This window comes from Euprymna scolopes, chromosome 16 (assembly GCF_053919585.1).
Source record: "Euprymna scolopes isolate OS-2025 chromosome 16, ASM5391958v1, whole genome shotgun sequence".
NCBI lineage: Eukaryota > Metazoa > Mollusca > Cephalopoda > Sepiida > Sepiolidae > Euprymna > Euprymna scolopes.
In genome coordinates, this window is record NC_136497.1 from 131,305,638 (window position 1) to 131,331,400 (window position 25,763).

The window sequence follows — 25,763 nt, forward strand, 5'->3', positions numbered from 1 at the left end:
TTATAAAAAAAAAAAAAAAAAAATTTATGGCTAAACGAACAGCGATGATATCGCAACACCATCTTGAAAACAAGGGAAGTAACTCCAAATAATTAAAACTTGATAACTTTACTCGATGTTTAGAATATGATATTCTGTTCCGATTACATAAATCATATAGACTTTTTTCTTTATTTCAGTTTTTTTTTTTTATTTAATCGGGGGAATGTTTAGTTTTTAATTGGAATTCATTATTGAAATGAATATTATTTATTAATTTATTTATTGTGGACTGTTATCCTTATCGTTTTTAGTTGTTTCACGACGTTTCGGCCAGCTATTCCTCTGGCCTTTGTCAGGTGGTAACCGCGACGGGATAGGAGCTCCGAATCTCCTAACTGCATTCTCAGCAATTACTGCCATCCATAGTTGTTGTTTCACCACATTTTGCCCAAGTAAGCCTCTGGCCGGCTTTGGGTAGGATTGAAACCGCGATCTTCAGACAATTCTCACCTGGAACCGTAGAGATTCAACATTTCTATCCATTGCGCCATGGGCCCCGAAAATCGATCAAGGTCGGATTTTTTGGTTTTATAAATCCACGTTTATTTATTATCTGATCTTCCATGGTTGGCTCCGTACCGAATGGTATATATATATTATTTTAATGGAATTCATTATTGAGATGAATATTATTTATTAATTTATTTATTGCGGACTATTAGCCTTATCTTTTTTCTTAGATATTGTTTCACGACATTTCGGCTAACTATTCCTCTGGCTTTTGTCAGGTGGTAACTGCGACGGGATAGGAACTCCAAATCTCTTAACTGCATTCTCAGTTACCATCTGATGAAGGCCATCGGAATAGTTGGCTGAAACGTCGTGAAACAACATTTAAGAAAAGATGAGAATAATAGTCTGCAATGAATAAATTAATAAAAATGATTTTAATTTGTTTTTGTTAAATATTAATAAATGTGGGATCATTTTGAGTTAAAATCCATTTTGTATGACACATGTCAATGTCTCGGTTCAGTCTCAAGAGACAATGGACACTCTTGTAAGGGTAGTTGCACATGTAATTATGAAGCAAGGGTTGCATAATCTCAAACCATACCTCTCCTGAATATGCACTGCTTGGGTCCAGTGGTAAGGGGAAGCCCAAGATTAACTGGAAATAATGCCGGGATAAGCAGAGAGCACATACAGCACCTGGAACTCCATTTTAGTACTGACCAGGCTCAGCGTTGCTTAACTTCAGTAATCTGACAAGAATCAGTTTGTCAATGTGAATTACACCACATCTATTTAGTATGACGCATGCAATTAGAGAAAAAACACACTTAAAATATGTCAACATTATGTGAATCAGTGAAATCACACAACATCAGGTCAAATTCGGTTGCCATCTTTTTTTGATTTTTACCTCTTCATTATAATGTTAAAACACTTCAAGTATGTTTTTCTCAAGTTACATGCGTAATACTAATTGGATTTTAACTCGTAATGGTTCCTTATTTATAGGAATATTTAGCAAAATTAACAACATAAAACCATTTTTAATAGCTTTGCAGTATTTTTTCTAGCATTCTGCTCTGGTCGTGATCTTTAACGTTTATCAAATTTTCATTGTTGCTTTCATTTTTTTTTTGCAAATAAAATGAATGACCCGAATCACCTCCATAACAGTACACTAAAGCACCTGGTATCACTTAATGTTCACCCGTCCAAGTATAGACCAAGTTCAACCTCACTTAATTTTGCTGATTTGATAGTGTTTCAAGTGATTTAACCATTACGATGTAATCAAGTCAGCTGATATGGCGAATACATATATATATATATATATATATATATATATATATTAGTAATGAAATTAAAAATATGTAGTGTTTACCTGATATATGCAATGGTAAACTTCAATCTAATATAAATAACAGTATTTATATATAGATAATTTAATCCCAACTGAATAAAAAAGCTCAATATGCAATAGAGAGTAGAACTTATTATAAGAGAAAGAAAATTAAAACTATAAGTTGAACTTTACAATCAATTACTTGTTCGACTGAATACTCGAAAAAAAACAATTTACAAATTAAAATATAATTTGCTGATTTCTTTCTGTCCTCTGATGAGAAGATAACATTCTTTGAAACTCCGCGAAATAAGGACTTTGTAAATTGTTTTTTTGGAGTATTCAGTCGAACAATAAATTTTGATTGTAAAGTTCAACTTACAGTTTTAATTTTCTTTCTCTTTATATATATATATATATAGTCATCTACATACAGTACTGTTTCGCTGGTTCACAGTTCATCAGTGCAGCTGGACAGACAACTACCTCAAGCTAGGATTGAAACCCGACTGCCATTACGACAGTCAAGGCTCCTAACCATTACGCTAATCAGCAGCTGTAGTGCGAGTTGTGAATTAATGATGTTTTGTCATCGTCCGAAATACCTAAGCTTGATTTGTTTACACAAAGAGCATTGCTTTACATGCTAATGGTAATTCGTATATCAGTTCTCAATATGCTCAACTCAAGGTGAGGAGCATTATAGTCATCCACATACTGTTTCACAGCTCATCAGTGCGGCTAGACAGGCAACTACCTCAAGCTAGTATTGAAACTTGACTGCCTGTACGACGATCTGACACATTTGTAGGGAAAAAAAAAAATTATTTTGAATTGGAAGCCATGTTTAATTTCACAAGAGTTTCCAATGGGTAGCTATTCTGTACAAGTCATGGATATGGAGAATTTTCAGTGGGTCGCTGTTCTGTACAGGTTCTGGACTTTATAATTTCGCAAACAAAGAGTAAAAGATCCTTCTCGTGTTGACACACAAAAAATTATGTGCTGGAATGCTAAAAGAGTCCATTTTTATGAAGCAATTCTGATTTCTGATTAGTTGACAACAGAACGTGAATTAATTTGATTCGTCAGTTCCTATTAGCATCGTTTATGAAAAGAAGCTCCCAACTTTCAGGGAGCATACCCTATTGTCAATGGGTTGGGTCTCCTTGCTGCTTCAGTTGCTTGGAGACTCGTTAGAAAGATACTGGCCCAGTATCTGTCGGACTGAGGTACGCTGTCTGGGTATCACTCAGGAGGTCCACCCTCTCAAGCCTTGCCACCCACTCCGGGTGGAGTAAGTTTATTGCTTGCTACCTGAGGCACTTCGACTGAGGGATGCTCAGACAATTTTTGCTAGACAAGAGTGTCCCTCCTTTAGGGGAGCTTGCTTGAATTCCCACTTTCTCGACCTTGTATCAAATAATGCTGTGGTGGACAGCATTTAAATATCTAAACCCCCCCCCATTATGAATAAAAAATATTGCAACAAATTAAATAACAATTATCTGCAGCTTTTTTTAAAAGTTGCCCTCTATTAATAGAGGAGGATGGGGCTCTGATCGCAGCTTCATTTTTACTTTTTAAAATATTTAATCAGGTTTTACTTCAAATGGGAAGTATCCTCAGAATGGATGGATGACCTGAATCACCTCCAAGCAGTAAGCAATAAACATTCCATCTGAAAAATGGAAAGCAAGTCCTTGGAAGCTGGACCTCCTAGAACTACCCAGAATAGATGTCTTAGCTCACAAGATAAAAGCCATCAAAATGACCTAGTTCCTGCTAAAATGATAGTCGAGGTCAGAATCTCGACTGCCATATGACTGCGATCGCAACCCAATGCCAAATGAATTCCATTGAGTTATTTATTTTCTCCTCACAGCAGGAAGATGTGACACAAGGTTGCAAGGAGCACTCTGGCTTTTTAAAAATTACCTGGGAAGCCCCATTGGCATTCTCCAGTTGGGGCGCCTCATGCAGTAAGCAATAAATTTATTCTACCTGAAAGAAGAGAGATAAGATCTGAGAGGATGAACCGCCTTGGACTAACAAGAACGGATGCACGAGTCTGTCAGATAAGTGGCCATTGAAATGACCCAGTTTCTGCTGGACTGGTTATCGACAAATCTCGACTGGCTTATACCAGCGATCTAAGTAAGTAACCAAATGAATGTTATGAACCGCTACAAATTTTTGCATGATTGTTTGTTGTCTGTGTTCAAATTTAAAGCTTGATTTCGACATTGGTCGTAGTGTCAATCATGTGATTTCCACTCACTGCTGTAACAAAATCACAATTCAAGTTTAAAACAATTAACAATATTTTATTTCGAGAAAATAGCCGATGATCCTTGGTTTATTTACTGAACACTAGACTTGCAATCAGGACAAACATACACAGGCAGCAAAAAGAAAGTCCGCACTTGTAATTTTTTTCAAAAACTGCAAATTTAAGTTAAATTTAATGTAACTGTTTAAACAAACTAGACATCATTTGATTGGTCTTTATTTTTTTATTTTTTTAAATTGACGTGAACACTGGAATATTTCAGTTAAAGGTCACATATGAACAGGTAAAATTACAGAAGAATAAAATACGAATCAAATGAGGTATAGGTTGTTACATTAAATTTAGCTTAAATTTTCAATTTTTGAAAAAATTACAAGTGCGGACTTTCTTTTTGCCGGCACTGTATCTTCCAAGCAAATGCAAGGACCCATGGTGTAACAGATAAAGTAATAAGTAAAATTCAGTTCTAAGTGATACTCTTCTAGAAGATGAAGGTTCAATCCTCAGTGCAGGTGATAAGAATGCAATCCTTTATATATATAAGAGTCAAATAGGTCCCAATATTAAATAATGGTGTTTAGTGACGCTGGAAGGGACAGTTTTGAGAATTGAAGTCACAAAAAAAAAACTCCTGGATGATTCCAGGTTTCTGAAAAATAGCAAGCAAGAGGAAGTGTTCCAGTTTCTGACCTATGATGTAGATGGAAACGTCAATGATCAACAGAGCAACAATAGATGCAATTGTAATAAAAACAAATGCTTTTGAATCAGTTAGAGAGACAGTTACGGAGGCTAATGATGCACACTAAACATTGGGCTGTCGCTGCCATGTCCCCTACCTCTCTCTCTCTCCTATACAACCATACGCGTTGGTTATCAAATAAGTTGTTTTGGCTTTACAGACTGAAAGAATTTTATCATTTATTTGATAAAAGCTACTATACATTTGTATGCACTGAAAAAAAAAATGCAGAGTTGATGTTTATACATACATTTCAAGACTCGTTCATTATCCAATGCCAAGATGGAGTACTGTTGATACATCTGTGGAGGTGCCGCTCACAGCATCCTTTTCTATCTTGATAAAATCAAGTAAAGGATATCTTCATCTTTTCCTTACAGCCCCTTTCTCACAAAAATAGACGTTGCTAGCCTTTCTCTACTCTATCCTTATTTTCATAAGTGATCGATTGAGCTCTAATCAGTAAAACATTCACAGCAAAAACTCGTCTATTTACTGTACTGAAGCGGCACTCACCCTAGACAGGTTTAACCGGCTTCTTCCGAAGGAGGAAGTTTTATGGTAATATGAAATTCACAAGCTGTTCACAGTTGCATATATATCCCCATCAAGGGAGATGACGATGTTATGTTTTTGCAGCTTTTGCAGGAAAGTGTCTACGCCCTCCTACATACAGCACATGATATTCCCAAATGGTCACCCATTTGCTACTAACCAAGCTCAACGTTGCTTAACTTTGGTAATCTAACTGGTACATCAACGTGATTGTTGTATCCCAAACAATTTACAACCACTTTTTTTCTTTTTTTTTTTTTTTTTTTTTTTTACATGGGGGTCACCACTTATCAAGGCCCGAAGGCCACTCAGGGATAAGGGTTATTGCGTGTACAGTAATCAATGAGATAGTATTGTAGTAATCATTAGTATTGGGGGTTTTGATAGAGTGTTTTACTTAAGAGGGCGGTTTGTCAGGAGTTTGTTTATGTTGGACTTGAAGACGTCCAAGTTGTAGTCAGGTGGGAAACAGACTAGCGGCAGAGAGTTCCACTGGCGTGCAGTTCTAAGAAAGAAGCTTTGCTCATGGAATCTATGTTTGGATTTAGGCACAGATAGAGAGTGGGGAAAATTATTGACCGTAGTTTCAGCCAGATGGGTGTTTCTCGTGAAAGATTGGCAAGGGGGGACGAGGGATTGGAGCTCAGACGAGCACCTGCCATGGAAATAACGATAAAACAAAGACAGGCTCGCAACGTCTCTTCTGTGGGAGAGAGGTTACAGGGAAGAGAAAAGGGCATTCTCCACCAAGCCACAGAGTCTATTTTATACTCTGTCAAGGCAGGATAGGCTGTTTTTAACAGCTCCTGCCCAGATATGGCAGCAGTACTCCATCCTTGGACATACTTGGCTTTTATACAGATAGAGAATTGCATCAGCAGTGAGATATCTTCTGGAGCGGTAGAAGGATCCCACCATTTTCCCAGCACCCCTGGCAATAGATTTGATGTACGCGTTCCATTTCAGATCAGGAGTAAAGGTCAAACCCAGAAGCTTGTCAAAACATGGAGCCTCCCCAAGACAAGAGCCATCCATTTCAATTGATGCCAGATGGGGATCAGAGCGTTGATGATGTAAAGATAGAAGCTTGGTTTTGGATGCATTAAAAGTGACCAGCCACCTCTTCCCCCATTGTACCACGTGCTCAAGATCAGAGGAGAGAGAATTATAGAGAACTTTGTCATTTACGGCCTTTGATGTGTTGCCATAGATGGTTGTGTCATCAGCATAGATGTCAACGAATGATTTAAGTATGAATTTTGGGAGATCATTGATGTAGATCAGGAAGAGAGTTGGGCCCAGGATTGACCCCTGGGGGACTCCAGCATTAATATTGTGGGCCTCTGATTTCTGCCCATCAACCACTACTCTTATGAACCTATCAGAGAGAAATGATTTAATGATTGAGAAAACATTTCCAGTAATACCATAGCTGGAAATCTTGTGAAGTAGGCCCTTATGCCATACCTTATCGAACGCCTTCGATATGTCAAGAGCAAGTGACCTAGAAAGGAAACCTTTGTCAAGAGATTCACTAATCCTATGTGATATAACTGTTAGCACATCTGCTGTAGATCTGGCAGAACGGAAACCATATTGCGTGTCACTAAGAAGGTTGTTTCTGCTGAGGTGGTTGACTATTTCTTTATTTAATATGGATTCCAGCAACTTACTCATAACACACAGGAGACTTATTGGTCTGTACTGAAAGGGAGATGACTTTTCACCTGAATTCTTAAATACAGGACATACTGATGAGGTTTTCCAGGGTGTTGGAAAGCACTCCTTCTTAAGGCAACGCTTAAACAGTTTTGTAAGTATGGGGGCAAGTTCTGGTTGGAGCTTTTTCAGCACTATAACTGGAATGCCGTCAGGGCCAGTTGCTTTACTGGAATCAAGGTTCTTGATTAGCTTGGCGACCTCACGCACAGATATTTGTATGTTGCATAGCGTGTTGTCTGTTATAGGAGGAAATACAGGGAGTTGATGGTCATTGTCGCATAGGGTAGAATTAGCTGCAAAGTTCTTGGCAAATAGTTTGGCCTTGTCTGATGCTGACGAGTTGACATCAGGTCCATTGATGATAGTTGGGATAGAACGCACACTTCTGTTCAAGATCCTGTTTGCTATTTGCCAGAACTGGTGGGAACCAAGCCGCTGCTCAGCTACTTTGGATTTAACAGACTGACCACTGTCAAAAAATTAGCTTTCTTTTTCTGTTTACCTAAAATTAAACAAAACTCCCATGAGCAAAGTTTCTTTCCACCAACTACCCGCCTGTGGAACGCAATACCACGGAACTGCTTCCCCGCTGACTACAACATGGTAGTTTTCAAGTCCAATATAAACAAATACTTGTTCAGCCGTCATCTTAAATAATCAAATTCCACCCAGTTTCAACCATCATTACCAATCCTCACAGTATTGTCTCATTGACCCTTATCCTTGAGTGTTCTTTGGATCTTAATAAGTATTGAATTCTTAGTACATAATAAAAAAAAATGTGATCACTAAAACTCGTCTAGCTAAAACCACTGTCAATAATTTCCCTTTATTTCTCTGTGTACCTAAAACTTCGATGAGCAAAGTTTCTTTCCAAGAACTACCCATCTGTAAAACACAATACCACTAGGTTGCTTCTTAGCTGACTAAAACACAGTCGTTTTCAAGTCTAATGTTAACAAATTCTTGTTGAGCTGGCATCTTAAATAATCAAATTTTACCCAGTCTTAACCATTATTATCAATCCTCATAGTGTTGTGCCAGCATCCACCTGATAAAACCATTAACCTCAGGTGGCTTTTGAGCCTTGATAAGCGGTGAATTCTTAGTATATAAAAATCAATCACGCGCAACATCAGATAGTTTTATATGAACGCTCACAACCAAATATATCCTGATGCTGCATCAGCCCTTTTTTCTCATCCCTGCAGTCTTTTTCCCACAGAAGAGACATTACGAGCCTGTCTCTGCTCTCTCCTTATTTTCGTGGCAAGTGCTCGTCTGAGCTCCAATCTATGATTCCCCTTGCAGGACTTTCACAAAAAAAAGCCCACTCAGCTAGCTAAAACCACTATCAACAATTTCCCCCGCTGTGTCTAAATCTAAACGCAGATTCTATGAACAAAGCCTCTTTCTTAGACCTGCCCGCCTGTAGAACACTGTTCTGCTGGCCTACTTCCCAAACGACTACAATACCGTAGCATTCAAGTCCAATGTAAACAAGTTCTTTTTGAACGGTCCCTTTAAATAATCAAATTCTACCCAATTTACACCATTAACGATTACTATACTGCCACCTTACATTCATTAATCCTTATCCTTGAGTAACATTCGGGCCTTGATAAGTGGTGACTCCCTTGTAAAGAAAAGCCTGAGTACTTATTTTGGTTTGAACAAAGGTGATAACAATAATACTGTGAGGTCTGCATTCATGCTGAACATCCATAGGTTCTGCTTGTTATTGTTATAATGTATGTATGAGTTGATTCCACGTTTCTGAATTTTTTAGATAAGGATTCGTTATGTGTATTATTTGGATTCTTTGGACTACTGTTCTCATCTTGAGTGTTATTTTCACAACGTTTCGGTCGATGTAACTTCTGATCTTCTCCAGGTGTATCTTGTCAAACTCGGGAATGTTTCTGTTGAACTTGGGAATTTGAACAAAATTTCGAACCCTTTATTTACTCCACAGGGGTAGCATGCTCTTGTACCGTCAGCCATGATCGAATAGAGGCCCTAAGTAATTTGCTATTGTATTTTTCAGTCACCCACACTAAGAATTGAACCTTCAACCTTCAGGAGAATATCACCTATACAATTGATTTTTCCACAAGGACCCGGGGTACAGTGGTTAGAGTCTGAAGAATCCAAATTAGAAAAGTTAATTTCATGTTGCAGTGCGGCTATCTTGAAGCAGTTGGCTTCCAGAGAGGCTGCCAGTTTTATTGATTAGTTTTATTGGCTATATTGAATGGGTTATTTTCTCACATGGCTGCCAAATTTATCCCCTTAACTCAACCACTAACTCTAAGTTCGAGTGACAACGCCCCCCCCCTACCTCCTGAAATAACCTTCTGAATGAACCTAGAAAGAAAAACAGGTGCTTGTTCAGAATTCTCCCTGCATGATGTATGTACCTGTGATGGAAAGTACATTTCGTACACCAAAAATGACATAAATTGATCAAGTAGTTTTATTTTTATTAAAAAAAAATAAAAAAATTTATGGCTAAACGAACAGCGATGATATCGCAACACCATCTTGAAAACAAGGGAAGTAACTCCAAATAATTAAAACTTGATAACTTTACTCGATGTTTAGAATACGATATTCTGTTCCGATTACATAAATCATATAGACTTTTACTTTATTTCAGTTTTTTTTTTATTTAATCGGGGGAATGTTTAGTTTTTAATTGGAATTCATTATTGAGATGAGTATTATTTATTAATTTATTTATTGCGGACTATTATTCTCATCTTTATTAGTTGTTGTTTCACAACGTTTCGGCTAACTATTCCTCTGGCTTTTGTCAGGTGGTAACTGCAACGGGATAGGAACTCTGAATCTCTTTACTGCATTCTCAGTTACCATCTGATGAAAAGTATATTTCGTACACCAAAAATGACATAAATTGATCAAGTAGTTTTATTTTTATATAAAAAAAAAAAAAATTTATGGCTAAACGAACAGTGATGATATCGCAACACCATCTTGAAAACAAGGGAAGTAACTCCAAATAATTAAAACTTGATAACTTTACTCGATGTTTAGAATACGATATTCTGTTCCGATTACATAAATCATATAGACTTTTACTTTATTTCAGTTTTTTTTATTTAATCGGGGGAATGTTTAGTTTTTAATTGGAATTCATTATTGAGATGAGTATTATTTATTAATTTATTTATTGCGGACTATTATTCTCATCTTTATTAGTTGCTGTTCCATGACGTTTCAGCCAACTATTCCTCTGGCTTTCATCAGGTGGTAACTGCGATGGGATAGGAACTCCGAATCTCCTAACTGCATTCTCAGTAATTACTGCCTTCCATAGTTGTTGTCGTCTCACCACGATTTGGCCAAGTAAGCCTCTGGCAGGCTTTGGGTAGGATTGAAACCGTTATCTTCAGACAATTCTCACCCGGAATCGTAGAGATTCAACGTCTCTATCCAATGCGCCAAATCGTGGTGAGACGATAACAACTGTGGATGGCAGTAATTGCTGTGGATGCAGTTAGGAGATTCGGAGTTCCTATCCCGTCACGGTTACCACTTGACAAAGGCCAGAGGAATAGTTGTTCGAAACGTCGTGAAGCAACAACTAATAAAGATGAGAATAAGAGTCTGCAATAAATAAATTGACTTTTTCTTTATTTCCGTTTTTTTATTATTTAATCGAGGGAATGTCGTACAAGCGCTGAAAGATAGTACCTTATACAAGCTAATATTTTGATGGAGAATTGTTGCCACCCAGACTTAGGTTGGTGGTTAGAGTTGTTTTAAAGTTGCTGAAAGATGCTAATATTTCATCATAATTTTTAATATTTACAAAATAAAAATCTTTTTTTAAATCCTAAAAAATCAGAAAACAAATTGAAAAATTCAGTGCTTGTGTAGATTAGTGATGTTTTAAACCAAAGCATTTCAGGTGAAAACATTATTACGTACTTATATGCCATGTCGAAATTAGCATAAATTCCAAAAATTATGAAAAATGATCCAGTAGCCGATGGGCTAGATGTATTTTTAACAAAAAGTTATCCACAATTACGTCTTGAGATATTGTGTTTAAAAATGATGGACTCTTAATTAAAATCAAGGGAGATAAGCTAGTTTATCATTTTGAATTGGTCCCATAACTCTTCCACATTAAAACATGCAATAAAACTCGATAACTCAATGAATTCCATTTTTACTTGCAATTGTTTTTCTACTAGATCATGTTTTGTAATTTTTGTAATTTGTAATAATTGTTATATTTTGGACTCCTGGGCATCGTTGAGTAATCTAGTGAGGCACTGCAGTTGTTAGTTGTTAATGGCGTCACACTGGAATGGACAGGTTTGTGAATTGATCCTGAATGATGCCAGGTTTTTGAAAAATAGCAAGCAGGAGGAAGCGTTCCAGTTTCTGATCTATGACGTAACTGGGAATGTCACTGATAAACAAAGAAACAATAGATGCTATCATAATAAAGATAAATGCTGAGACGGTTTTCAATAGAGAAAATGTTTCTAATCACCAATATCCATGACAAATAATACCGTACCTAAGAATTCTTCCCTCAAACTCTTCGGCTTAACATTCACAGAAAATATGAACTGGAACAAATACATTGAGGACGTTGCGAAGGATGCTGCAAGGAAGGTAGGCTCCCTCTATTTTATTAGAAAACTACTCACACCTGAGAGTATCCTGTACCTCTAGAAGGCCACCATTCGCCTGAATAGTGACGCCAGAGAATCAAGCAAAAAAGAATTTGATATATATACGCAGACTTGTTAGAGCAGTTTAGACAGTCGAGTTGGACAGGTGAGAGAGGAAGGTGCAGATGATCACTGGACACCTGGAAGAAACCGTTGGGTGCAAGATATAACAAAATTCAAATTTCAACAAGCATTGCATAACTCCAGAAGGAGATCTAGACGAGAATAAAAGGCTCATATAAAATTAAACACTATAATTTGTGTCTTGAAAGAAGAAAAGGAACTTAGAAGAGCTAACACTTTTGGGGAGAGGAAACGGAAACAAGGTATGTGTCCGTTCTACTGGTGTCCTCACAGACAACATTATTTGTCCTGCTAAGGAACTGTTGATAAACTGTTATATGTCCTGTTGGAACTGTATCTATATGTGTAATATATATGTATAAATAATCACACACACACACACACACACACACACACACACACACACATAATCAACATTATACACACTAGGTAATCATACACAGTATACAATCACAAAATCTAGAGACGCTCACAGGCGCACATAAATATTTACCTATACACTAGCTATATAGACCAATAATACAACATAATTTCACCATGATACGGTAGTATGAAATGTTTTCACCTGAAATGCGTTGGTTTAAAAGATCACCAATGTACACAAACACCAAATTTTTTCTTGAACACACAATAAACCAGAAAATGGCTGACTATTGTTGAAGAAATTGACTTTTACACAGTGGTCTAATTTGTCCCTATTTACTTGCCTTTTTACGAGGACAGAGTTAGACACAAGGTCATTTTTTTTGGTGTTTCTTCGTTATTAAGGTGAAGTTCGAAAATTTAAATATTGAATTTCAAGTAAAACCAATGGTATCTACTCAACTGTCATATCACAATAATGAATATATCCAAAAATAACGAAAAACGATAAGATTGAAAATTAATCATTAATGAAAAGTTTTTAAAGACAATTAGCAAAAATTGAGTTTTGCTAAATTGGCCTAAGATTTCTGAAAATAATTACCTCCCTTGTTACGAGTCGAATTTTCCAGTTTTTTTTTTTTGTTTTTGTTTTTTAGCAAAATTCAGTGTACACGCATTGCTTCCAAAAACTATTTCCATGAATAATTAATTTTCCACCCAACCGTTTTTCGTAATTTTTGGATATGTTCATTGCTATGACATAACAATTAAGTAGATAGCATTGATTTTACTTGAAATTCAATATTTTGATTTCTGAATTTCGCTCTAAAAACAAAGAAGCGCATTTTTTTTTTTTAATGTGAGAAAAATCCAGCCCTTCCCCACCCACCCAAGACCTCTTTGTTTAGAACAAAAATTAAAAGTATTTCGTCTCAGTCTAGAACAATTTCTCCTCCACCAATCGAGGCCAAAAAAGACAAAGTCGATAATTTTGTAGTTTCTCATCTAAAATGGCGGACGACAGTGATGTCATTTAATCGTTTGCTATTTTAAAAGGTTATATTTCGGATCCGTTTATAAAAACAATTTACTATTAAAAAATATTTGGGTTCTTGTCCAGAATTTAATCTAATTAAAAAAAAAAAAAAAAATTCAGAAAAATCTTTATGCTACATGTATCCGTCACGGGACGAAAATATCATATTCCAAAATTCGCGTAAATTGGTCAAGTATTTTTTTTTAACTAAGAAAATCAAATTTTATAAGGATGCGAGTAGGTCCGCCATCTTTAAAATTCATCACTAGTTACCCCCCTCTTAATATCCTCTCATCAAAATCAGCATTGTTTCCTATTTCCATTTCTCGTTCCTATTTACTTACCTCCCCACCCCACCCCACGAGGGCAGAGTTAGACACCAAGGTCGGTTTTTAATGTGGAGGAAGGAACAAAAATAAAAATTGTCTCAGTCGTGAAGGATTTCTCCTCTACTAACTGAGAACAAAAAATTGAAACGTAGCATCATAACAGATATTACGCTTTGACCTTGGCCTTTGGGCCAAGATCGCTAAAAATCGTAAGCAAAAATTATTTTATAGAAACTATTTGATGAATTTATGTAATTTTTGGAGTATGACATCTTTTTCCCCGTGACGGGTACGTGCATCATAAAGATTTTTCTGCTTTTTTTTTTTTTTTTTTTTTTTTTTTCAATTTCATTGTGAAAATGAAATCAATATTTAAAAAAAAATGGATCCCAAATATTAACGAAACGTAAAGAAATATAGCAGACGATAAACTGACGTCACAGTCGTTCACCATTTTGGATAAGAAACTATCGTGATTTTTACCGTGATTTTTTGGATTTTATTTTAATATCAAAGAATTATCATTTTTTTTTGTATTATCAGAACAGATACTACACTTTGTTCCTTACCACTACGAAAAACAGCCAAAACTAATAAATAAGTGGTAGCCTCTTTGAAAGCTAATCATTTCAAGATAATTCACAAACTTATAAATAATTGATGCAAGTTCAGAATTTAACCTAATTAAAAACAAAACTACCGAAAAATGATGTACATACTCGTCACGAAATGAAAATGTCATATTCCAAAGATCATATAAATTGATCAAGTATTTCTTTTTAAATTAAGAAAATCAAATTTTATGAGAAAGCGAAACGCTGTGTTTCGATCCGCCATATTTTAATAAATAAAGGGAGACAATTCAATTTAAACTATCGAGCCTTCCAATGGCTACGATTTACTATTAAAATTGTTAAAAATCGTAAAAAAAAAAAAAATAAATAAAAAAAAATAATTTTTTGATATTAAAATAAAATCCAAAAAAATCACTTAATCAATTTATATGGTTTTTGGAATATGACATCTTTATTTTTTGACGGGTACGTACACTTATTTTTATATTAAGTTGAACTCTGAACTGGCATCAAATAATCTACTCCTCCAGTGCCTCCACTTATATTCTATCCATAACAAGTTAAAAACGAAGGAAAAGTTAAAGGGTTTCTTGTTGGCGGGCGGGGACCCAGTTTTTCGCCTTTTCGGTTCCTTCCAGCTCTGCCGGAAGATGTGCGATCGAATCCGAGTCGCTCGAACTTCCCGGCGTCTTCTTGCGGTTATTGGAACGATGTCTCCTCTCTGATTTCATCTTTGATTTTTTACGCGAGGCTGGCGGCAGAGAACTGCTACTTTCCTTTGAAGAAGTTGAATCGCTTCGACCGGTGATATCAGATTCGGTTTTACCAGCCGATTCTTCCGTCTTTACTTGCGCAGACTTAGATTTGATGCTCGTGTCTTTTTCTTGCTGCTTCGGTAAATCGACAGAATCTAAGATAAAAAAAAAAAAAAAAAAGTAAATAATACGGGTGCTTCTTTGTTATAATAGCAAAATTCGAAAATCGAAATATTGAATTTTAAGTAACACAAATGAACAGCTTGTCAGCAGAGGTTGTGATGATCCTTAATTATATCCAGGTATAAAGTCACCTGTGGTGGCGGCGAGAGACTTTTAAGCTGATGTTTAGACGGCAGGTTTTTGTTAATCTCATGGCAAACGAAATGAACAGTTAAAAAAAAAAAAAAAAGCAGGCATTGTCTGGAAAGTAACGGCAATAAATGCCTTTTGCTAAAACAGAAGAAAAAGTCGAGTCGGATTTTTATTTCTTCCTTATTTTTGTTTGTTTGTTTCTGCGACATTACAGTAATTTTATTATTCCAGTTTGCCATCTTTGATTAGGAAAGTATGCATTTGTCGATCCAAAAAACAAATACTTTCAAAGAAACAATGGCACTTATTCTTATGAGCCACATCAGCTTTTCTTTCTGGATCCAGACGGGAAAATTCCATAGATCACTGGGTTAACCAAGACAAACAGTTTATTAAAAACAAAAACCTACCTTTAATCTCGTTCGTTTCATTCTCGGTATTTTCTGAACTGTCGTCGGACTTCACGGAGTCCTTATCTTTCTCCCCTTTTCCATTCTTGTCCAAACTCGAACTCTGCAAACTGGAATTATCTGTCAATTTGAGTTAAAAAAAAAAAAAAAAAAAGGAGGCTTTACTTTTGGAAGTTATTAATAAACAAACATAAAACACTTTGCGAAAATTGATTTTAACTCGGCCTACAATCAACTCAAAATAGACGACGAATTTAAAGGAACTACAACATTTAGTACCAATTGATATTATTGAGATAGTCTCGCTTGTTGTTTGAGATTTAAACTGCAAGTCATCGTTTTCAAAAAGCCGTTGAGAAAATCTTATTAATAAAAATGGATAACCTGATTACACTGGACGACAACAAATTTGTTGTCTGCGTTTTCCAATTCATTTAGAACAAATCCGATGCATTGAATCAAAAAATCACGTTGGTTTTTCTCAATCAAATATTTGAGCTGTGGCCTCATGTCATTTATCATTATTTTCATGGCAAGTGCTCGTTTGAGCTCCAATCTATGGTCCCCACCCCACCCGACTTGACTTTCACAAAAAAAAACACTCGTCTAACTAAAACCACTATCAATAAATTTCCACCACTCTTTATCTGTGCCTAAATCTAAATGTAGATTCTATGAACAAAGCTTCTTTCTAAGAACTGCACGAGTGCACGTTCGTGGAACTCTGTTCCGTTTTCCTACTTTGCAAATGACTACAATATGGCTGTCTTCAAGTCCAACATTAACAAATTCTTGATGAGCCGTAATCCAGTTTACTAAATTCTTACTACTATGATTACTACGGCATTTTCCAATTAACTACTGCACACTCATTAACCCTTATCCTCGAGTGCCCTCCAATCCTTGATGCGGTGACTCCTTTGTAAAAGAAAAAAAAATTACATTTTTGTTCACATGTACGCATGCATGAAGCATTTTAGAAGAAGTTGTCGGAAGTAAAAGGCCACGTCTATTATTTTAATTAATAATTGATAATTATTAATTAATATGATATAATAATTATTAATATGATCATATTATTATGAAAGATTGTTTGGAATAATTGTTTTGATTGAAAATAATTATTTTAATGACAAAAAGTATTCAGGTTTGAATAGTTCTGGGTGTTGCGGACCAGGATATAAATATCCTAACTCGCTACAAAAGAAAATAATGAAACAAATGGAATGAAGGAAACAAAAACTCAATTGCTGGATAAAATAAACATGCCGTTTATTTTCTGTTGAAAATAAGATGGTTTAGGTGAAACACGTGTTCATTCAGGCATTGACGACTACATGCGTGGAAAAGAAAGGAATGAAGTCGAGGACGAGAAATGGCCGTCCCGCACGTAGAAAGGGAAATAGAAAGGGAGTGTTTGCCTCAGCAAAACCGTGCGTTCATGATAGCAGTCGTCCACGTGGAAAAGTCTTCAAGCCAAGAGCTATGGACGCCGAACTTGCCTGGTTGATGAACCCAGGCAAAAAGGGAAGAAAAGAGGAAGTTGAATGGTGTTGTGGACTTTTATATAGGGGTGAGTGTTCTGACTGCGTATGTCTAGAATTCCTTTCAGGGGAAGTGACGTTTCCCATGTGTGCGTATGTGTGTGTACATGTGTTTACGTTAGCATGCGTGTGTGTATGCACGTGAATGTGAGTGTATGAAGATGTGTATATGCGTGCGTGTGTGTGCGTATGTGCGTGCGTACATGTGGGTGTGTATATGTGAGGGAAAACATGTTCGAACATGGGGGGCTGTGTTAAAAAGGGATATGTTTGAAGTCATAAACCGGCAAAATCATCCAAAAATTCGTGCTCAGCATACACGAAGAAGATCTGGCCTGTGTGGAAGAAATTTATGCCTTGCAAAGAAAACTGTAGTAAATAGCAATAAATTATTTCCTGTGTTGGGTTTAAATTATAAGGGACATTCCAAACGTAATGCCTCCTATTTTTTATTTCACCCGAATAGATCAGAGGGAATTGCAAATTGCATTGTTATGATGATTGAACTTACGCATTCATGACCGGAAAGTTTCATGTCTATCTTGCAGATATTGACGGTGTGAGACTTGTCATGGACGTGTGTCAGAAACAGAGATGCGTCATTGAATTCCTGAAGCACACAAGGTCGCTCGTTTTAATAGTACCACTCTCGTTTTCATAGCTCTTCAACATTTTCTGTGTGTGCATGTTGTGTTTAAACTACAAGAGGCATTTCAAAAATAAAACCTCCTATTTTTTTATTCCGTCTGAACTGAATCAGAAGAGATTGCAAATTGCATTGTTATGATGACTGAACTTATGCATTCATGAACTGAAAGTTTCATCTCTGTTGTAGATATTGACAGTGTGAAATCCCAAGAAAACAACCTCTGTTATGGACGTGCGTCAGAAGCAGAGATGAGTTATTGAATTCCTGGCAAAAGTGCATTAAGAATGGTGGTGACTATGTAGAAAAATAGATTCTAGAGCACAAACGGTCGCTCGTTTTAATGGTACAATTCCCGTCTTTTTTTCTTTGCACAGGAATCACCACTTATCAAGACGGGAGGCCACTCGAGGATAAGGGTTAATGGGTATACATTAGTCAATATGATTATCGCATTGTAAACATAAGTAGTGGGAATTTTGTAAATTGGATTATAAGGGGGACAGTTCATCAAGAACTTGTTTACATTGGACTTGAAGACAATCAGATTGTAGTTAGTTGGAGCTTTTCAACTTTTTGAGTAAATAGTAGACTTCAATTTTGGAACGACCCTCGTATGACAAAGCATGCTCCAAGTGCCTATGCACAACCATCGTTCAGTGCTGGCAAAAATGCATTGAGAATGGTGGTGCCTATATATAAAAAAAAAATTCTGAAGCACAAAAGGTCACTCCTCTTCGTAACTCTTCAACTTTTTTAGCCCCCCCCCCTCAAAATAGGAGGCTTTACTTTTGGAACCACTCTTCTACTTTAATTTGTGGCACCAACGCTAAAAAGCAAATGACTTTAATTTCTTTCTCTGCTGTGTTTTGATTTGCTCTCTTTATCAAGTTAGTTTTCACAGAAACATGTGAGCTCAAAATATTTGCAGCGAATTCAAATCCAAACTTCAAAAAGTAACACTTATATGTGAAAATAGTAAGCCAGTGCAAACTTAGAAATTCTGACAAGACCTAATCAACAAAATCAGTTTTCTCCAGAATTTTTAAACCGGCTCACCTTAAACATGTGCTTAACATCCTACATTGTGCCAGGCATGGAGAAGATGAAAATGACTCGATGACTCACGTACAAGCTTTCTCCATCTTGTGTGCACATTCTTACACACTAGCAACAGTCAGACGAACAGAAACAAATTGCAGTTCACACACATATACACACATTAACAAGAACAAGGTAAACCAACGCACATACACAATGACACGTTACCAAATACTCCCATGTATATATTACTCACACTAGGAACATATTGACTCACACAATTCTAAGCTTTGTGACTGTTAACCGAATTTTCTTTATTAAACACAAATTTGTAAAAATGAACATTTACTGAAAATAACTTTTATATTAGTAGCTCTTGTATAAAAATGTTTTGTTATAAAATTTTGGGTACTTGTGCACTTATTGATCCGTGCTGAAATAATAACGTTATTATTTCGAAAGCCATTCTTAACATGTGGAGGGTAGGGTGTTTTGTACCTATTCTGTACGTTAACCTTACAATTTAATGAAAACAGTTATCATAAAACTTTAATTAAACTTGAGAATACTATTTTAAAAATAGCGCGGATCAATAAGTGCGCTAGGACCAAATTTTGTTTTCTTCATTACTTTATGCACTTACTACTTGGTGACCCTTCATTACTTTATGCACTTACTACTTGGTGACCCTTCTATTCTTTTGATGTTTCATTTTATTTCCATTTTTATATGCACACCTGTTCATATGCACACCTGTTCATATGCCCACCTGTTCATATGCACACCTGTTCATATGCCCACCTGTTCATAGGCACACCTGTTCATATGCACACCTGTTCATATGCCCACCTGTTCATATGCACACCTGTTCATATGCCCACCTGTTCATATGCACACCTGTTCATATGCACACCTGTTCATATGCACACCTGTTCATATGCCCACCTGTTCATATGCCCACCTGTTCATATGCACACCTGTTCATATGCCCACCTGTTCATATGCCCACCTGTTCATATGCACACCTGTTCATATGCCCACCTGTTCATAGGCACACCTGTTCATATGCACACCTGTTCATATGCACACCTGTTCATATGCCCACCTGTTCATATGCACACCTGTTCATATGCACACCTGTTCATATGCACACTCGGTTTTCTCTCAATGCTCAAATGTAACTTTTATGCACAAACTATATAAAAAATGTGGTTCTTGTGCTTATACCAAAAATGTAATCACCATCTAAAATGGCCTCTACCTTTTGTTGTCTCCATTTGTTTATTTTCAAAACTCTGTTTATGTTTTAAGTAGCACTTACTATCTGGTGACCCTTCTATTTTCTTAATGGTTCATTTTATTTCCATTTTTATTATGTATGCATGTCCATATACGTTTTTCATTTACGTCCTCATTTCCTCTCTTCACTAAAACATAACTTTTAGGCACAAACTATATAAAAATGTGGTTCTTGTGCTTATACACAAAATGTAATCACCGTCTAAATTGGCCTCTACCTTTCGTTGTCTCCATTTGTTTATTTTCAAAACTCTGTTTATGTTTTAAGTAGCACTTACTATCTGGTGACCCTTCTATTTTCTTAATGGTTCATTTTATTTCCATTTTTATTATGTATGCATTTTTCATTTACATCCTCATTTCCTCTCTTCACTAAAACATAACTTTTAGGCACACTATATATAAAACTAGCCTGGTGTCCGGCGTTGCTCAGGTGTGTGTATTAAGAAAAAAAATAAATAAAAAGTGGTAGTTGGCAAGCAGGCTTGAACCCGTACCACAAAGGAGGAAAAGTATGTGAAAAAAAATGTGACGTCTTTGCTGTTGAGTCTATCGACAAACCTAAAGTGGCAAAGGTTTAAATTAAGGCTAGTCAATCGAAAAGAGGGGATGACTTTCGAAAATATCAGCGAAAAAAGTGAAATAGTTTTACATAGACAGTCATTTTTATCTATGCAGTAAATATTAAATCTCAATCATTTTAAAATGGTAAAAAATGACACATTATCTCATCATTAAAAGAGAGGAATATTCGACCTTCATACTCTTCCCTAGTAACAGAATGAAATTATCAAATAATAATCTCACCATGATATTCCCGTTATCACATCATTTCCACTTACGGAAAAAAAAGAAGAAAAAGAAAAAAATATACAGGGTGGAATGATAAAATTGTTGCCATAGAAAAGATGACACGATTCCATTTCCTTTTGATAAAAACCGTTTTTCTTTTTTTTTTTTTTTTTTTTTTGCAGACACTCTACTTATTGGCCAGTTGTGTACAAATCCCAAGAGCGATAAGAGCCTTCTATCATGTCTGAAAATGACACAAAATTCAACGAGCGAGATCAGAGATGCACTGCTGTACAACTCATGTTCTCTACCGATCTAAGTTATGACAACAGGACCATTGCCAGCACCCTTAAAAAACATTGCTGGATTGCCATGAATAACAGAGACGTGCCCAGAATGATGAAAACAAAGTTTCCAGTCAGTTATGGTTTTTGGTGTGGTTTCAAGTGAGGGCCACATCATGCCACCTCACATCTTCAATGTCGGCTTGGAAGTCAACACCAAAGTGTACCTGGATGTGCTAGAGTGTAATGATCTCCCAGTGCAATCAGATGACCATTGGCAGACTCTGAGTGTAACAACAGGACTCATTACAGGCTCACAAGTTCAAAGTTTCATAATATTCAGACATCTTTTAATAAGTGAATTAATTGCCTCAAAGAATATAGTCCAGTTAATAGAGAAGTATATATGGAAACTTTAATATATAACTAGATTACACGTTCCAGAACAGGTAAAATCACTCCCCTAAACAGAACAATTTTACTGCATTTTTATTTTCTTTTATGGATATTAAAATGAAAGTATAATGATAGTAAACCTTACGTCTAGAATCCTTATTGGTTCAGGAGTGCTATGACTTTGTACCCTTCTCTCACTGACTCCCTTCTTCCCCTGATCTGAACCTGCTGGATTTTGTTTGGTCATACATCAAGAAGATCACCAACATGACCTCCCACAACACCAAAGCCAGCCTGATCGCTGCTATCCACTGAGTATTCAATGAGCTCCTGCCAGCGCTTGTGGAAAAGGCATGCTCCAAGTTCCACACCCGTATTGAGACGGCGATTGAGGCTGAAGGCAGCTACATTAAAAACATATCAGCTCTACTACATAATCAAATTACTTGAATTGATTTTTCCGATAAAAGTTTCAAAATAAAACTGTAGTGTTTTTTTTTTTTTGTTTTTTTTTTTTTTTTAGGGAGAAACTTTATTGTTGTATCATTATATTGTTTCACCCTGTATTTGCGTTCATTTTCTTCGATTTCGCTAGCACCAGTTTTGTCATTCTTATCATTGGTTTCATCATCTTTATGAAAATCTTTATCTTATCATAAAAAAACATACTTCATCTGGCTTCATATTCAATTTTTTCTTAGTGATCTTTATAGGAAGTAGGAGGATTTATTCCCCTAATGGTAATAATTACTCCTACTGCCACTTATTTCTAAGTGAATTATTTTTATATTGGCAGCCATTTTTATGTATGCAGTAAATATCCATTTCAAATAATTTAAATTTTAATCATTTTAAAATGGTAAAAAAATGGTACGTTATTTTATTATTAAAAGAAAGAAATATTCGACCTTCATCCTCTACCTTAGTAACAGAGTAAAATCATTGGTACTTGTACAGTTTAGTCAAGACATTAAAACATGAAAATATCGAAAAAAAGTTTAAATTGTATGTATCCGTTATGGGACGAAGTTCTCTGAGAAAAAATTTCACTTACTTTCATCAAGTAGTTTTTTTTTTTTTGTTTTTTTACAGCGGAAAAACAATTTGTTATGATACCGAGCAAAATGTTCGATTTTTAGGAAGAAAAGCTAGTATTAGAGATGGGGAGGGGTGTCAGCGCTTTAACTGGAGTTATCTCCCTTTGTCATTTCTAAAATTCAAACAAATTTTTTTTTAAATCCAAGATGGCCACCTTCAACGCGCTCTCATAAAAACGTGTTTTTCTGCTGTAAAAAAAACTACTCGATGAAATTAAGTGAATTTTTTTTTTCGGAGAACTTTGTTCTATAACGGATTCATACAATTTAAACTGTTTTCGATATTTTCGTTTTTTAATGTCTTGATTAAACTGTAAAATTACCAATTTATTAATTAAATTTTTATTCTAGATTAAAAGGAAAAAAAATAAAACGAAAAAGATAATCAAGTTATTAGGCAAGAGACTTATTTTTAAAATCAAATCTACTGAGCAAAAAAAAGAAAAAAAAAAGTCATATCAAAAGGTCTATGAAAATTTGGCACTTATGTATCACGCCCTTTTCACTTGCGGAAAAGCAGAAAAAATACTTACGTTCATTTTCTTCTATTTTACTCGCACTGATTTTGTCGTTCTTATTGTTGATTTCACCATCTTTATGAAAATCATCTTCATAGGAATTGCCTGAATAAAACGAAAATATCAAAAAGTAACATTGATCTTATCATTTATTGTTGAAATAACTTCAGATGCTGATTTTTCCTTTAAAAAAAAATAAATAAATAAATAACTTCGGTCTTGCAACAGTTGATTCCTGGTAGTGGTTAAACAAAATGGCTGTTCACTTCATTTCCTTCTTTCCTTCCTTCCTTCTCCTCTTTCACTTCTTACACCGTTTTTATCCGTTTTTTCCCCTCATCACATCACCTGTAAACATGTGACTCTGATCAATCTTCATGGCACCTCTCTTTCAGATCCCATCAGATAAGGTAAGTTCGTTATTGTTGTCGTTTTTACGTAGAGCCACACAAGGCACAAACACGTGGGCACTTGCTTCTATGATGACTCTCACCAGGGCCGGCTTTAAGCATAGGCAAACTAGGCAACCGCCTAGGGCCTCCGATCGGTGTGGGGGCCTTGCACAGGAATCATAGGAAAAAAGTTTCTATATTTAAAGAGCGAACTACAATCAAAGTCAAAACGTAATATATTTTTTTTCTTAGAAATCAGAAATAAGTCTGATAGTATCATGCTTATTAAGGAACTAAAAAGACTTGATCCGGTTGGGAAAATAGTGATGTACAAGTATTAATCAAAAACTTAGCTGGCGCTAGGAAGTGCAGGCTCCAAGATTAATTGATCTATCTACTTATATATAAAAGACACTTTGTGTGTGTGTGTGTGTGTGTGTGTGTGTGTGTTCCCTATCGACTCCAAAATGGTTGGCCCCGTTTTTTTTTTTTAATTTCACACGAAAGTACTTGATGTGCTTGGAAGTGTTCTTAGGTATCAAATGCATTCATTCCAACTAGATGGTGAGTCTAGATGTAGTGAGTCTGTTCATGAATGTACTTACTGATGAAGCTGACTTTGGATGCTCCACTTGCATCCCAATTGACAATGTAATAGAGATGTTGACCTTTTGTGTAGAAACTACATACTTCGTGATAAGATCTGATATATAGTGGAAGGGACGACGGCATTACAAATATGCACATGTAACGTAATAGCAATTGGTTCATCTTTTAAAAAGCAAACATTTCTTCATAGCTTAGGTATTAACATCAAAGTAAACTGTAAATTAAACATTTTGGTTTCGATTCTCGGTGGTGGCGCAAAAGTCATTTTTTTTTTTTGTAACTTTTTAATTCATTATTATATCTTGGCTCAATATAATATAATAATAAATACGAAATCTGCATTAATCAAAATATCATATTTAAGTGTATTTTATGACCGGGTAATGCTTGGCGGCATGCTAGTGTTAAAAAAAAACAACAAAAAAAAACAATCACCTTCTTCGGATAGTGTTCTTTCTTCGGATTTTACTGAACTTGCTTCGTCGTTGGTGCCGGACCTGTTTTTCGGTTCATGAATTGCTTCCTCTTTTTCGCCTTTTATGTCACCTTTCTCTCCTTCCTCTTTCTCATCTGCAAAATAGCATTCACCAAAAATACCTTTTAGGTAGTTTTCCAAATAAATCACTACACCTTGCAAGCTATATTTTGGTGCTTATATATTTTTGGAACCGCACTATTTTTAAATAGTTTTTTTCAGGTTAAATTCAAGTTACACAATATTTTGTTTTTTAATTAACTTGTTAGGTGGAAGCATAGAATAGTTATAAAACACCCTCCCCATGTTAAGAATAGCTTTCGAAACAGCATGCTACCAAAAAATGCACAAGTACCAAAATTTTTCCTTTCTCTCCACCTTAACACTCACCTTTAAAATGACGACTTAATTGGTTTTGGGGTATGCTGAAAACGAATATCACATTTGAATTTGACACAGACAAGTAATTTTCCGGATATCAAGGCAATTTCTTCTACGTATTACTTAATAAATGTCAATGGTATTCGCCATTCCTAACATGGAGAGGAGGGGGAGGTGTTTTGTAACACGCATGCACATTAGTACTTGTTTAGTTGGGAAAAAACATGGCCTCCAGTAAAAGCATAATGGATTAGATTGGATAATAAAGATTTTAATGTTAAGAAAACTGCTTATCTGCACAAAATTTAAATGTAATATTCGTTTTCAGCATATCCGAAAACCCAGAAAAGTCGTCAATTTAACGGTGAATGCTGGGGTGGAAAGAAAGTAAAAAATACCCCTTACTATAATGGAGCTGCGGTGTCTGTCTGCAAATGAAACTACACCACATTCATCAAAGATATTACCTCCTTTACTCAAGGATTATTTCTCTATTTCTTTTGTCGTTACTAAGCAGCAGAACGTTACCACCGCCAACCAACTCTATGTGCACAC

At 35.8% G+C, this 25,763-nt stretch overlaps 1 protein-coding gene across 1 annotated transcript in view; it reads right to left on the reverse strand.

The window, feature by feature from the left end:
• Positions 1-14,677: 14,677 nt before the first annotated feature.
• Positions 14,678-25,763, reverse strand: part of LOC145296090 (uncharacterized) — a 76,640-nt gene continuing 65,554 nt past the window's right edge. The window contains exons 12-15 of the mRNA XM_080142230.1: positions 24,788-24,922; positions 23,367-23,456; positions 15,735-15,854; positions 14,678-15,164 (exon numbers count right to left, since the gene is read on the reverse strand). Coding sequence (XP_079998356.1) covers positions 14,833-15,164; positions 15,735-15,854; positions 23,367-23,456; positions 24,788-24,922 — 677 coding nt within the window. The 3' untranslated portion in view covers positions 14,678-14,832. The remainder of the gene's footprint in view (positions 15,165-15,734; positions 15,855-23,366; positions 23,457-24,787; positions 24,923-25,763) is intronic.